The following is a 16,493-nucleotide window of genomic DNA, read 5'->3' on the forward strand; positions in this document are numbered from 1 at the left end:
TTTCGTAGGAAAAATAATAAAATTGAATACTTTTTGAATGGTGAGAGACTGGAAAATATTTGCATTCAGAGAGACCTGCGTGTCCTTGTACGTGAATCAAAAAAAAAGAGCTGACAAGTCCCCAGGTCCTGACGGACTTCATCCTAGTATCTTAAAAGAAGTGGCTAGTGAGATAGTTGATGCATTTGTTTTAATTTTCCAAAATTCCCTAGATTCGAGGAAGGTTCCGTTAGACTGGAAAATTGCAAATGTAACTCTTTTATTCAAAAAGGGAGGGAGACAGAAAGCAGGTATCTACAGGCCAGTTAGCTGAAAATGTTAGGGGAAATGTTAGAAGCTATTGTGAAAGACATTATAGCAGGGCACTTAGAAAAATTCAAGGTAATCAGGCAGAGTCAATATGGTTTTGTGAAAGGGAAATCATGGTTAACCAATTTATTGGAGTTCTTTGAAGAAGTAACGTGCTGAGGATGAAGGGGAACCGGTGGATGTATTGTACTTAGATTTCCAAAAGGCATTCGATAAGGTGCCACAAGAACGGTTATTGCAAAAAAATAAAATCTCATTGTATAAGGGGTAACATATTGGCATAAATAGAAGATTGGCTTGCTAAAAGAAAACAGAGTAGGCATAAATGGGTCATTTTCTGGTTGGCAAGATGTAACGAGTGGTGTGCCACAGGGATCTGTACTGGGGCCTCAATATTTTACAATTTATAGAAATGACTTGGATGAAGTCATTAGGTGGCAACGCAGGTCAATAGAGTGGTCAAGAAGGCATACGGCATGCTTTCCTTCATCGGACGGGGTATTGAGTACAAGAGTTGGCAGGTCATGTTACAGTTGTATAGGACTTTGGTTTGGCCACATTTGGAATACTGCGTGCAATTCTGGTCGCCACATTACCAAAAGGATGTGGATGCTTTGGAGACGGTGCAGAGGAGGTTCACCAGGATGTTGCCTGGTATGGAGGGCGCCAGCTATGAAGAGAGGTTGAGTAGATTAGGATTATTTTCATTAGAAAGACGGAAGTTGAGGGGGGACCTGATTGAGGTGTACAAAATCATGAGAGGTATAGACAGGGTGGATAGCAAGAAGCTTTTTCCCAGAGTGGGGGATTCAATTACAAGGGGACACGAGTTCAAAGTGAGAGGGGAAAAGTTTAGGGGGGATATGCGTGGAAAGTTCTTTACGCAGAGGGTGGTGGGTGCATGGAACGCATTGCCAGCGGAGGTGGTAGACACGGGCACGATAGCGTCTTTTAAGATGTATCTAGACAGATACATGAATGGGCAGGAAGTAAAGAGATAAAGACCCTTAGAAAATAGGCGACAGGTTTAGATAGAGGATTTGGATCGGCGTAGGCTTGGAGGGCCGAAGGGCCTGTTCCTGTGCTGTAATTTTCTTTGTTCTTTGTTCTTTGAAGGGACTGAAGGTATGGTTGCTAAATTTGCTGATGACACAAAGATAGGTAGGAAAGTAACTTGTGAAGAGGACATAAGGAGGCTACAAAGGGATATAGATAGGTTCAGTGAGTGGGTAAAGACCTGGCAAATGGAGTATAATGTAGAAAAATGTGAAATTGTCCATTTTGGCGAGAAGAATAAAAAAAAAGCATATTATCTAAATGGTGAGAGACTGCAGAGCTCTGAGCTGCAGAGGGATCTGGGCATCCTAGTGCATGAATTACAAAAGGTTAATATGCAGGTACAGCACATAATTAGGAAAGCTAATAGAATGTCATCGTTTATCACGAGGGGATTTGAATACAAATGTAGGGAGGTTATGCTTCAGCTATACAGGGCATTGGTGAGACCACATCTAGAGTACTGTGTACAGTACTGGTCTCCTTATTTAAGGAAGGATGCAAATGCGTTGGTAGCAGTTCAGAGAAGGTTTACTAGACTGATACCTGGAACAGGCGGGCTATCTTATGAGGAAAGATTGGACAGGCTGGGCTTGTATCCACTGGAATTTAGAAGAGTAAGAGGTGACTTGATTGAAATATATAAGGTCCTGAGGGGTCTTGACAGGGTGGATGTGGAAAGGATGTTTTCCCTTGTGGGAGAATCTAGAACCAGGGGTCACTGTTTAAAAACAAGGGGTCGCCCATTTAAGACAGAGATGAGGAGAAATTTTTTCTCTCAGAGGTACTTGAGTCTTTGGAATTCTCTTCCTCAAAAGGAGGTGCAAGCAGAGTCTTTGAAATATTTTTAAGGCAGAGGTAGATAGATTCTTGATAAGCAAGGGGGCGGAAGGTTATCGGGGGTAGGTGGGAATGTGGAGTAATCAGTTCAGCCATGAACTTATTGAATAGCGGAGCAGGCTCGAGGGGCCAAGTGGCCTACTCCTGCCGAATTCGTATGTTGGTATAATTAGGAAGGGAAATGGTACATTTGCTTTGGCAGAAAAGGTTTGGTGTATAAGAGTAAGGAAGTCTTACTACCATTATACAGGACATTGGTGAGGCCACACCTGGAGTACTGTGTAGTTTTGGTCTCCTTACCTAAGGAAAGGAATACTTGCCCAAGAGGGAATGTAAAGAATGTTGACTAGAGGGGATTGTCCTATGAGGAGGAACTAGGCCAGCATTCAGTTTTAGTTTAGAGATACAGCACTGAAACAGGCCCTTCGGCCCACCGAGTCTGTGCCGACCATCAACCACCCATTTATACTAATCCTACACTAATCCCATATTCCTACTACATCCCCACCTGTCCCTATATTTCCCTACCACCTACCTATACTAGGGGCAATTTATAATGGCCAATTTACCTACCAACCTGTAAGTCTTTTGGCTTGTGGGAGGAAACCGGAGCACCCGGAGAAAACCCACGCAGACACAGGGAGAACTTGCAAACTCCACACAGGCAGTACCCAGAATTGAACCCGGGTGGCTGGAGCTGTGAGGCTGCGGTGCTAACCACTGCGCCACTGTGCCGCCCCAAACATAGTGCCGCCCCAAACGTCCCTAAGGTTTAGAAGAATGAGAGGTGATCTAATTGAAACACATTAAATTCTTGAGAGGCTTGACAGGGTAGCTACTGAGAAAATGTCTCCCCTGGCTGGGGAATCTAGAACATGGGGTGACAGTATCTGAATAAGGGGTTGGCATTTAGGGCTGAGATGAGGAAAAATTTCTTCATTTAGAGAGTTGTGAATCTTTGGAATTCTCTACCCCAGAGAGCTGTGGTTGCTCAGTCACTGAGTATATTCAAGACAGAGGTTGACAGATTTTTGGATATGAAAGGAAACAGGGATATTGCGGGAAGGTGGAGTTCAGATAGACGATCAGCTATGATCTTACTGAATGGCGGAGCAGGCTCAAAGGGCCAAATTGCCTACTCCTGCTTCTATTTCTTATATTCTTAAAGTTTTCTGGCAGAAGAAAAGTGAAGGTAAATGTGTTGCTCACTTTCATCTGGGGCCTAACAACCATGTCATAGGAACATTGGAACCTAGAAGGAGTAGGCCATTCAGCCCATCCAGCCTGCTCCACCATTCAATATGATCATGGCTGATCATCCACTTCAATGCCTTTTTCCCACACTATCCTCATATCCCTTCATGTCATTGGTATTTAGAAATCTGTCAATCTTTACTTTAAACATAGTCAATGACTGGGGTAGAGAATTCCAAAGATTCACAATCCTCTGAATAAAGAAATTTCTCCTCATCTCTGTCCTAAGTGGCTTTCCCCTTATTTTGAAATTGTGTCCCCTGGTTCTAGACTCCCCAACCAGGGGAAACATCTTAGCTGCATCTACTCTGTCTATCCCTTTAAGTATTTTGTAGGTTTCAATGAGATCACCTCTCATTCTTCGAAATTCTAGAGAATACAGGCCAAGTTTCCCCAATCTCTCTTCATGGGACAGTCCTACCATCCTGGGAAAAAGTGTGGTGAACCTTCATTGCACTCCCTCTATGGCAATAATATCCTTCCCAATGTAAGAGGTCCAAAACCGCACACAGTACTCCAGGTGCAGTCTAGCCAAGGTTCTATACAACTGAAGCAAGACTTCACTACTCCTATATTAAATTCCTCTTGTGATAAAGGCTAACATACCATTAGCCTTCTTAATTGCTTGCTGCACCTACATGTTAGTTTTCAGTGACTTATTAATGAGGACACCCAGGTCTCTTTGTCCATCTACACTTTCTAATCTCTTACCATTTAAGAAATACTCTGCACATCTGTTCCTCCTACCAAAATGGATAACCTCACATTTTTCCACATGATATTCCATCTGCCACGTTCTTATCCACTCACTAAGTCTGTCCAAATCCCCTTGAAGCCACTTTGCATCTTCCTCACAACACACATTCCCACCTAGTTTTGTGCCATCTGCGAACTTGGAAATATTACATTTGGTCCCCACATCTAAATCATTGATATATATTGTGAACGACTGGGGCCCAAGTACTGATCCTTACGGTACCCAACTATTCACAGCTGGCTAATGCGAGAATGACCTGTTTATTCCTACTCTGTTTTCTGCCTGTTAACCAATCCTTAATCCATGCATATTACCTCATATACCATGTGCTTTAATTGCTAACCAACCTCCTGTGGGGGGCTTTATCGAAAGCCTTCTGAAAGTCCAAGTATACCCCTTCCACCGACTCCCCTTCATCAATTCTGTTAGTAACATCCTCAAAAAAACTCCAACAGGTTCGTCAAACATGATTTCCCATTCATAAATCCATGTTGACTATGCTCAACCAGATCATTATTATCCGTGTCCATTTATCACATCCTTTACAATAAATTCTAACATTTTCCCTACTACTGATATGAGGCTAACAGGTCTGTAGTTCCCTGTTTTCTCGCTCCCTCCCTTCTTAAATAGTGGGGTGACATTTGCTACCTTCCAATCTGCAGGAACCGTTTCAGAATCTATGGACTACTGAAGCAGTCCGTGTAGAAATGCAGCAAGACCTGGACAATATCCAGGCTTGGGCTGATAAGTGGTAAGTATCATTCACGCCACACAAATGAACATCTCCAACAAAACAGAATGTAACCATCTCCCCTTGACATGTAATGGCATTATGATTGCTGAATCCCCCACTATCAACATCCTGGGGGTTACTATTGACCAGAAACTGAACTGGAGTAGCCATATAAATACCATGGCTACAAGAGCAGGTCAGAAGCTAGGAATCCTGTGGCGAATAACTCACCTCCTGACTCCCCAAAGCCTGTCCACCATCTACAAGGCACAAGTCAGGAATGTGATGGCATACTCTCCACTTGCCTGGATGGGTGCAGCTCCAACAACACTCAAGAAGCTCGTCACCATCCAGGACAAAGCAGCCCGCTTGATTGGTACCCCATCTACAAACATTCACTCCCACCATCACCAACGCACAGTGGCAGCAATGAGTACCACCTAAAAGATGTACTGCAGCAACGTACCAAGGCTGCTCAGGCAGCACCTCCCAAACCCGTGACCTCTACCACCTAGAAGGACAAGGGCAGCAGATGTATGGGAGCACCACCACCTGCAAGTTCCCCTCCAAGCCACACACCATCTTGACTTGGAACTATACCACCGTTCCTTCACTGTCACTGGGTCAAACTCCTGGAACTCCATTCCGAATAGCACTGTTGGTGTACCTACCCCACATGGACTGCAGCAGTTCAAGAAGGCAGTTCAACACCACCTTCTCAGGGCAATAGGGACGGGCAATAAATGCTGGCCTAGCCAGCGATGCGCACATCCCATAAATGAATTTTAAAAAAAGAATTTTGGAAGATGATCACTAATGCATCTATTATCTCCATACTATCCCTTTCAACACCCTGGGATTTAGAATATCAGGTCCTGGGGACTTATCAACCTTCAGCCTCATTAATTTCTACAATACAACCTTCTTACTAATTTCGTTCAATTCCTCATTCTTCCTAGTCCCCTGGATCTCTAATTCTGGGAGATTTCTTGTATCCTCCTCAGTGAAGACAGACACAAAGTAATCGTTTAGCTTCTCTGTCATTTCTCTATTCCCCATTATAAATTCTCCTGATTCTGCCTGTAATGGATCCACATTTGTCGTAGCCAAACATTTCCTTTTTACACACCTATAGAAGCTTTTACAGTCTGTTTTTTGTTTTTTGCTAGTTTGCATTCATATTCTATTCTCCCTTTCTTTATCAGTTTCTTGGTCCTCCTTTACTGTATTCTAAAATTCTCCCAATCCTCAGGTTTACTTCTATTTCTGGCAACTTTATAGGCCTTTTCTTTTAATCTTACACAAGCCTTAACTTCCTTTGTTAGCCACAGTTGACTGCCTTTACTTTTGGGCTTTTTGTGCCATGAAGGAATGTATAGTTGCTGTAAACGATGTAATAATTCTTTGAAGACTATCCATTGTCTCTGCACTGTCATACCTTTTAATGCATTTTCCCAATCCACCTCAGCCAATTTGCCCTTCATAATTTCCTTTGTTCAAATTTAACACCCTGGTTTAAGATTGAACTACCTCACTTTCAAACATAATGTAAAATTCTATCATATTATGGTTACTCATCCCTAAAGGTTCTTTTAAAACAAGATTATTAGTTAGCCCTTTCTCATTACATGATACTTGATCTAAAATAGCCTGTTCTCTAGTCGGTTCCTCAACATACTGCTCTAGAAAACCATCCCAAACACACTCCAGAAACTTGTCCTCCACAGCATTAGTGCTCATTAGGTTTACCCAGTCTATGTGCAGATTGAAGTCACCCATGATTACTGTATTACCCATGCTACATGCTTCTCTAATCTCCTGATAGTCATAAAGCTAAGTTGAGAACTCCCAAACCTTCTTGAAGGTATCATTTTCAGCACTGTGGCCAACCACTGCCCTTTGGCACATCCTTTTTATTATTGTGCCTTAGCTGGATGATATACTTTCCTTGTAGGCGATCATGTAAAAGCAAACTGATTCTCAGGATGCTGTTTTCTAGTCCAATGCGCTCCCTTTACTGTTAGCGGGTGAGGCAGCAGTTATGGATGCAGAGGTTAGCCCTGGTCTCTCAGTATTTCTTCTCCTTCCAAAAATACAATCTTCACAGTCTATCCCATAATGATGACATCATGGATAATGCTTATATTGATACTTCAGCAGTCAGATAACACTTGGACATGAATTGACTGCAAATCCTTCTGTTTATGCAGGCATGAAAGGCATATAAGGAGCTCTGACACCCACATGCATGCCATGAACTCAAGGGAACCCTACCACCCAGTGAAAATAAAATTCTGGCCTATGGCAGAATCAGATGTATAACCATGAGGAAAAGGTGATAGACAGTTACAAAGTCTGAAGGAGAGCGTGGACAGGAGCTTCGACAGCTGCCAGCACAGCAGCACTCTGTTTTTGTGCAAAGCAGTGGGTGTGCTAAGGCTCAGTCCCCTTAGAATGGCATTGGCTCCATTGGAAGGCAGGCTGATAACACACCTGCTTCCATGCCAGCTGCTCAATCAGTGAACTTGTTGATGCGAGACAGCTTGTTGGACCATACTCCCCCTGCCGAAACTGAGTCCCAGCAGACAGCAGCAGGATCATCGATGACCAGAACTGCTCGAGATCGCCCTCAACAACCTCAGCTCCTCCAGATCACCCTCCATGGACAGAGCTCCTTGCAATCATCCTCTACAACCTGAGCTCCTCGAGATCACCCTCCACAACTACAGCTCCTCGAAGTCACCCTCCCCCGCGACAGCTCCTTGAGATTATTCTCCACACCCACAGCTCCTTGAGATCACCCTCCACAACCCGAGTTCCTCGAGATTACCCTCCACAGCCGTAGGGGAGACAGTGACGTAATGGAAATGTCACAGGACTAATAATCCAAAGTCTCAGGCTAATGCCCTGGGGACACGAGTTTAAATCCCACCACAGCAGCTGGTGTAAATTACATTCAATTAATTAATAAAAATCTGGAATTGAAATCTAGTCACAGTAATGAACTATCATCGATTGTTGTAAAAACCCATCTGGTTCACTAATGTTCTTTAGGGAAGGAAATCTGCCATCCTTACCTGGTCTGGCCTACAGACTCCAGACCCACAGCAATGTGGTCGAGTCTTATCTGCCCTCTAAATGGCCTAGCAAGCCACTCAGTTGTCAAGAGTAATTAGAGATGGGCAACAAATTCTGGCCTTGCCAGCGACGCCCACATCACATGAAAGAATTTTTTAAAAAAGCCAGAGGTCACCCTACACAGTCATTTCAAATGCCCACAGTGGAAGTTCACCAGCCTTCCAGTTCTCAAGCTGTAGCCACTGGGAACAACAACAACTTATATTTATATAGCACCTTTAATGTAATAAAACGCCTCAAGTTGCTCTATATGAACATTATAAAACAAAGTATGACACTGAGCCACAAAAGGAGATATTGGGTCAGATGTGAAATGCTAGGTCAAAGGGGTGGTTTTATGCAGGGTCTTAAAGGAGGAAAGTGAGGTGGAGAGGGGGAGAGGTGTAGCGAGGGTATTCCAGAGAGAGTATTCCAGAGCGTAGGGCCGAGGCAACAGAAGGCGCGGCCACCAATGGTGAAGCAATTAAAATCAAGGGCTCACAAGAGGTGATGTTACGGAGGTGGAAGTGGGTGGTCTTAGTGATGGCACGAATATGAGGTCGGAAACTCATCTCAAGGTCAAAGATGACACCAAGGTTGCGAACAGGCTGTCTTAATCTCAGACTGTTGCTAGGGAGAGGAATGAAGTCGGTAGCTAGGGAACAGAGTTTGGAATGAGGATCAGAGGCAACGGCTTCAGTCTTTCCAATATTTAATTGCAGCAAATTTCTGCTCAACCAGGACTGTCGGAAAGTCTGATAGTTTAGAAACAGTGGAGGAGTTGAGAGAAGTAGTGGTGAGGTAGAGGTGAGGGTCGTCAACATTACATGTAAAAACTAACGCCCTACTTCCGGATGATGTCACCGAGGAGCAGCATGTAGACGAGAAATAGAAGAAATAGAACCCCCTCATAGGAACACTAGACTATGTAAAATAGGCATCTGCTATGTAACTATTTGTTAACTTGAGTCTTTTTGAGTAATGAAGTGAAATAGTTTGTTTTGGTGTAGCTGTTGGTCTTTAGAATATTAGTGATATACCAAGAACATCTATGAAGTTATATCTTTTGAGGGCAATGGGAGTCGGTGCTCTGGAGAGAGGAGGGAGCGTTCAGGAGAATCACTTCTCAATAATCTGCTGCCTTACAGCTCTGGCAGCTCACAGTACAGCTGGCTCATGCTCTTCCTCTGCATCCTCCGTGAGGATTTTAATGGAGAGATGAGAGTAGCAGAACAAGGTGAGGTAGTTGAAGGAGACGAAGATGCTAGAAGTAGGAAGAGCGTCCAGGTTATGTTGGAGTATATGATGGGAAGTATAGCCAGGTGGGGAGACTCCAGTATGGATCAAAGGGTCACCACCTGTGAACCAAGTTTCAGTCAAAGCCACAATGTTATCCACAATAAGGCCATGAATGGCAAGGACCTTGATTGAGTGAGGGGATGTACTGAAGGGAAACGTAGAGAGGATCAGTGGTTGTTGATCTGTCGGCAGTGTCCAGGGGGTGGTAGTGGAATGAGGTGAACAGGATGGGGTGGGGAGGTTTGCGAGGTTAGCCCCAAAAGGCAAGCTGGGCGAGTAGAATCACAGAATGGTTACAGCACAGAGGGAGGCCATTAGGCCCATCTTGTCCATGCCAGCTCTCTGCAAGAACAACTCACCCAGTCCCACTCCCCCGGCCTTTTTCCCGTAGCTCTGCAAGATTTTCCTCTTCAGATAATTATCTGATTCCCTTTTGAAAGCCACGATTGCATCTGCCTCCATCACACTCTCAGGTAGTACATTCTAGGCCCTAACCACTCACTGTGTAAAAGGTTTTTCCGCATGTAGTCATTGCTTCTTTTGCCAATCACCTTAAATATGTGTCCTCTGGTTCTTGACCCTTCTGCTAATGGGAACAATTTCTCCCTATCCACACTGTCCAGACCCCTCATCATTTTGAACACTTCTATCAAATCGCCTCTCAACCTTTTCTTCTCCAAAGAGAACAGCCCAGCTTTGCCAAACTATCCACATAACTGAAGTTCATCATCTCTTGTCTGCACCCTCACATCCTTCCAAAAGTGTGGTGCCCAGAACTGGACACAATACTCCATTGAGACCGAACCAGTGTTTTATACAGGTTTATTATAACTTCCTTGCACTATGCCCCTATTTATAAAGCCCAAGATCCCGTATGCTTTATTAACTGCTTTCTCAATCTGTCCTGCAACCTTCAATGATTTCTGCACGTATACCGCCAGGTCCCTCTGCTCCTGCACTGCCTTTAGAATTGTACCCTTTATTTTATATTGTTTGTCCTCGCTCTTCCTACCAAAATGAGTCACTTCACACTTTTCTGCATTAAATTTCATCTGCCACTTGTCTGCCCATTCTACCAGCCTGTCTATGTCCTCTTGAAGTTTATCACTATCCTCCTCATGGTTCACAATTCTTTCAAGTTTTGTGTCATCCGCAAATTTTGAAATTGTGTCCTTTACACCCAAGTCCTGGTCATTAATAAATATCACAAAAAGCAGGGGTTCTAACACCAACCCCTGGGGAACCCCAGTATCTACCTTCCTCCAGTCTGAAAAACAACTGTTCACAACTACGCTCTGTTTCCTGTCACTCAGGCCGTTATGGTTGCTGCTCTTCAGGAGGCAGCAATAGGTTATTTGATTTCTGCTTGTTTCCACTTGCTGATTTAAAAGCAATTGTTGGTCTTTTTCATATCAGAGGGTTTGTCTGGAACCATCAAATAGAGTTACTTCCATAGTTGGTGAGAAAAGAAAGATTATTACACAAAATACATGACCTAGTGTGGCAAACTCTTGCATTTTTTTTTAACTATGTGAGGGGCTAGCAAAGCTTAGCAACCACTGTAAAGCATATGTTGTGCTTCTTATACTATTTACTTGTTCATTTACTATTCAGAAAACGTGTTTGACAATTAAAGCCTGAAACAAAGCAAAGTTACTCTGTCATCTTCCAAAAGCAAAGATCCGGTTGTGAAGGCACAGGTTAGAATCATCGTCTGAAATACTCTGGTAAAAAAATTCTCCGTTTGGTATCCGCACACACTGCCAATTTCTACCTAGATATCAAGGCATAGAGAGCTCTTTGGTACCTGGGGAGGTGGGGTTCGCACAGGAGAGTCTTCAACTTGGAAGTCTCCACCACTTACAGCGTCCATGTATATCATGGACAGCCACCTTGGTGCAAATTGCACCAACCATTTTTGTTGTTAGCAGACTAACATACGCACATATGAATTAGGAGCAGGAGTAGGCCACTCAGCCCCTCGAGCCCTCATGGCTGATCTGATTGTAACCTCAAATCTACGTACCTGCGTACCCCAAATAGCCTTTCACCCCCTTGCTTATCAAGAATCTAATCTACCTCTGCCTTAAAAATATTTAAAGACTCTGCTTCCACAGCCTTTTGAGGAAGAGAGTTCCAAAGACTCACGACCCTCTGAGAGAAAAACATTTCTCCTCATCTTTGTCTTAAATGAGCGATCCCTTATTTTTAAACAGTGACCCCTAGTTCTAGATTCTCCCACAAGAGGAAACATCCTTTCCACATCCACCCTGTCAAGACCCCTCAAGATCTTATATATTTCAATCAAGTCACCTCTTACTCTTCTAAACTCCAGCGGATACAAGCCTAGCCTGTCCAATCTTTCCTCATAAGATAGCCCACCCGTTCCAGGTATCAGTCTAGTAAACCTTCTCTAAACTGCTTCCAATGCATTTACATCCTTCCTTAAATAAGGAGACCAGTACTGTACAAAGTACTCCAGATGTGGTCTCACCAATGCCCTGTAGCTGAAGCTTAACCTCCCTACTTTTGTATTCAATTCCCCTCGCAATGATAGCATTCCATTAGCTTTCCTAATTACTTGCTGTACCTGCAGACTAACCTTTTGTGATTCATGCACTAGGACACCCAGATCCCTCTGCGTCTCAGAGCTCTGCAATCTCTCACTATTTAGATAATATGCTTCTTTTTTATTCTTCCTGCTAAATGGACAATTTCACATTTTTCCACATTATACTCCATTTGCCAGATCTTTGCCCACTCACTTAACCCATCTATATCCCTTTGTAGCCTCCTTATGTTCTCTTCACAAGTTACTTTCCTACCTATCTTTGTGTCATCAGCAAATTTAGCAACCATACCTTCGGTTCCTTCATCCAAGTCATTTATATAAATTGTAAAATGTTGAGGCCCCAGCACTGATCCCCGCAGCACACCGTTCATTACATCTTGCCAACCAACATCTAGCCAATTTTCCATCAATGCCCATATGTTACCCTCTACACTATGAGCTTTTATTTTCCGCAATGACCTTCGATGTGGCACCTTATCAAATGCCTTCTGGAAATCTAAGTACAGTACATCCACCGGTTCCCCTTTATCCACAGCACATGTTACTTCTTCAAAGAACTCCAATAAAATTGATTAAATATGATTTCCCTGATTCCCTTGAATTTTTCTAAGTGCCCTGTTATAACGTCTTTAATGACAGCTTCTATCATATTCCCTAAGACCGATGTTAAGCTAACTGGCCTGTAGTTTCCTGTTTTCTGTCTCCCTCCTTTTTTGAATAAAGGAGTTGCATTGGTATTTTCCAATCTAATGGAATCTTCCCCGAATCTAGGGAATTTTGGAAAATTAAAACCAATACATCAACCATCTCACTAGCCACTTCTTTTAGGACCTTAGGATGAAGTCCATCAGGACCCAGGAACTTGTCAGCCCACAGCTCCAACAAGGAGCTGCATAGGAGGCAATTGCAAAGGCCAGCTTAAAACGTATTATGCACACCAGCAGTTCAGTATATTTCAAAGCTCCGCTGATATCAGGCAAAGTCAACAGTTTGCAATTACAGGAGGCGGCTGCGAAGTGTGGACTTCAGGAAGTTTCAATCAGCTGTTTGCAGTGTTAACAACTATATTTCAGTTGCTAGAACCTATTATGGTTTGATGGTGGGGATTCTATGGCTGGAATTTTACTCCCTCCCCAAAAGAGTGGGAAGGTGGCGGGGGAGGGGCGTAAAATGGAGTGGGAAGCTTGGGAGCCTCTTCCCGACTCGCTCTCGCTTCCACCGCCTCTTTATGCAGGGTGACGGCAGTGAAAAACGGCCCACCCGCCCCATGCCAATCAAAGCCCTTAAGTGGCCACTTAAGGGCCTCCACCCGCCGCCATGTGGATTTTACCCATGGCCGGTCGGCGGCCCAGGCCTGAGAGAAGCCGCCTGACAAAAGGCGGCTCTCTGAAAGCCTGGGGGCTGGGGGGGGGGGGGGTGGGGGGAGGCCCTCATGATCAGGCACCCTTTGCCCGATGGAGGGCTGTCCATAACACCCCCAGCACCCAACATGTCCCTGTCCCTCCAATCGACCACCCTTGCCTCGCCGGGGCCCGACCGATCACCCCCGCCGAGGTGCCAAAAACTTACCTTGGTTCTGGGGTTCCCCGACATTTTCTGTGCAATGGATGGGTTGCAGTCCCAGCAGTGGCCACTCCTCCTGGAGGCGCAACAGGGACAGAGAGCTGCCAGCCCTCTGATTGGCCAGCAGCTCCATTAGGTGGGACTTCCTGCTTCAATGAGGTGGAAGTCCTGCCTTAGACCAATTAAAGGCTGGGGACCACAAAATGCGAATCGGATCCCCAGGCCAGGCGGAGGGGGGATTCGCCACCAACTTTTCAATCGGTGGATGGCTCCCGTCTGCCAAGGGTAAAATTACGGGCTATATCTTGAATAAAAAGTATAAAATAAACCACAAAACATAATATTGCCCTCGCAGTAAAAGTTACAACTCTTTCTGGCCTTGATGGAGGCGCAAACTGACAGATTTACGATTTGTTGGATAGGAGTTACGGTACTCATGCCACAACCCTAGATCTTAAGAGGCTGCACCAGTAGTGTAAAAAATCTGTAGCTTCTGGTTGTTATATGCATTTTTTATCATCCCCAAACTATTTAGAAATTCGTCATTTACATGTGATCAGCCTGTACCTGGTGTGAAATACTGAGTGTTTCTGCCAACGTGCTAATCTGGCTCAAGATACTGAAATCTTCCTCCAGTCGATTGAGAGTTTTCTGGATGTTTTCCCGGTTTGTAGCTTGGGATGTCCCTGCAACGCACATAGCAAATTAAAACTGGAATTAGACACCAATCAAAATGGAAGCAATTCAATCGATATTGAGCACTACAACAACAACTTGAATTTATGTGGCACCTTTAATGCGGTAAAACGTCCCAAGGTGCTTCACAGGAGCTTTCTCAGACAAAAATTGACACCGAGCTAAAGAAGAGGCTTAAGGAGTGTCTTAAAGGAGGCGACAAAGGTAGAGAGGCAGAGAGGTTAAGGGAGGGAATTCCAGAGTTCAGGGCCCAGATGGCTGAAGGCACGGATGCCAGTGATGGGCGAAGGATGTGGGGGATTCACAGAGGCCGATGTTGGAGGAATGCTGAATTTTCAGAGGATTGAAGGACTGGAGGAGGTTACAGAGATAGGGAAATAGAGATACAATCTAATCACTACATTGTAATCTATTGGTACCAATGAAATCTGGTCTGTAAGTCAATCATATTTATACATTACATGAAATGGCTCCACAACCAACTGAACATCACCCATTAAATACAACGGGACTGGGGCTACCTTCAAATAGTGACGGGCTTGATTATGGCAATAGTCCCTGAATTTCTGCCCTCAAGCTATTCATGGATTGACAGCAATTTTATTTCAGGTGAAGGATGCTACACTCCTCCTTAAGAGAAGCAGTGCCCAACAAGTTCATTAAAAAAAATTGGAAACAGATGAGTAAGTCTGAAACTTTATGGAAAACCTTTCTTGGTTATATGCGTATAGACAAACATATTTACATTTGTGTATTTTATATTATAATGATTCATTTAAATAATAATTTGAAATTATTACTTATTTGCAGCCTAATTCTCCAAATGAATTACATATTTTGTAAAATAGCACTTCAATTCTGAGTAGATTTGCTCTTCCAGTTTCCAATAGAAGCCCTGGGATATGAAGGCTTACAATGTACAAGATATGAGATTTAAAAAAGTCATAGGGTCTGTCAAACTATAGTTATATCGTCGGTTCATATGCTCCCTAGTACTTCAGGCTCTGATGCATGGACAGTCAATCAAAAAAGGTATTACAATATTTTGTATTAGTTTTTGACGTGACCTAAAGCCTCACTGAATTGAATCTATGACTGCACTTAAATATGAACCATAAAAAATTTCTCAGTGCCAGGCCAAATAGGTTGGGCAGAAGTGAAATTAAAATTGACTCAGCTCATTCAAAGACTTTTTGCATCTCTAATAGGGGGTGAAGGAGAGTTATTAAAGCTGGGAATGTCGCCTCTCTTGTAACATCTTCAATCACAACCTCTCTGACTCCAAAAATCTCTTAAGAAATTAGTTGGCCTGTCTTGGCCTGTAATGGGGGTAACTTTGCAGCGTATTCCTGTTACTGCTGACATAGCTGATTTAAATTATAATCTTGCTCTGTTTGAAACTTTCTTTGTTTGGCCTCCTTGTCTCGAGAGACAATGGGTAAGCGCCTGGAGGTGGTCAGTGGTGTGTGGAGCAGCGCCTGGAGTGGCTATAAAGGCCAATTCTAGAGTGACAGACTCTTCCACAGGTGCTGCAGAAAAATTTGCTTGTCGGGGCTGTTACACAGTTGGCTCTCTCCTTGCGCCTCTGTCTTTTTTCCTGCCAACTGCTAAGTCTCTTCGACTCACCACGCTTTAGCCCCACATTTATGGCGGCCCGCCAGCTCTGGCGAATGCTGGCAACTGACTCCCACGACTTGTGATCAATGTCACAGGACTTCATGTCGCGTTTGCAGACGTCTTTAAAGCGGAGACATGGACGGCCGGTGGATCTGATACCAGTGGCGAGCTCGCTGTACAATGTATCTTTGGGGATCCTGCCATCTTCCATGCGGCTCACATGGCCAAGCCATCCCAAGCGCCGCTGACTCAGTAGTGTGTATAAGCTGGGGATGTTGGCCGCCTCGAGGACTTCTGTGTTGGAGATACGGTCCTGCCACCTGATGCCAAGTATTCTCCGGAGGCAGCGAAGATGGAATGAATTGAGACGTCGCTCTTGGCTGACATACGTTGTCCAGGCCTCGCTGCCATAGAGCAAGGTACTGAGAACACAGGCTTGATACACTCAAGACTTTTGTGTTCCGTGTCAGTGCGCCATTTTCCCACACTCTCTTGGCCAGTCTGGACATAGCAGTGGAAGCCTTTCCCATGCGCTTGTTGATTTCTGTATCTAGAGACAGGTTACTGGTGATAGTTGAGCCTAGGTAGGTGAACTCTTGAACCACTTCCAGAGCGTGGTCGCCAATATTGATGGATGGAGCATTTCTGACATCCTGCCCCATGATGTTTGTTTTCTT

At 44.2% G+C, this 16,493-nt stretch overlaps 1 protein-coding gene across 2 annotated transcripts in view; it reads right to left on the bottom strand.

Moving 5' to 3' along the window:
• The window catches only part of LOC137371209 (rho guanine nucleotide exchange factor 17-like), a 522,466-nt gene that overhangs the window by 55,342 nt on the left and 450,631 nt on the right, over window positions 1-16,493 (bottom strand). For both annotated transcript variants that reach the window (XM_068033382.1, XM_068033383.1), the window contains exon 10: window positions 14,071-14,189. In XM_068033382.1, coding sequence (XP_067889483.1) covers window positions 14,071-14,189 — 119 coding nt within the window. The remainder of the gene's footprint in view (window positions 1-14,070; window positions 14,190-16,493) is intronic.

This window comes from Heterodontus francisci, chromosome 6, assembly GCF_036365525.1.
Source record: "Heterodontus francisci isolate sHetFra1 chromosome 6, sHetFra1.hap1, whole genome shotgun sequence".
Lineage (NCBI taxonomy): Eukaryota > Metazoa > Chordata > Chondrichthyes > Heterodontiformes > Heterodontidae > Heterodontus > Heterodontus francisci.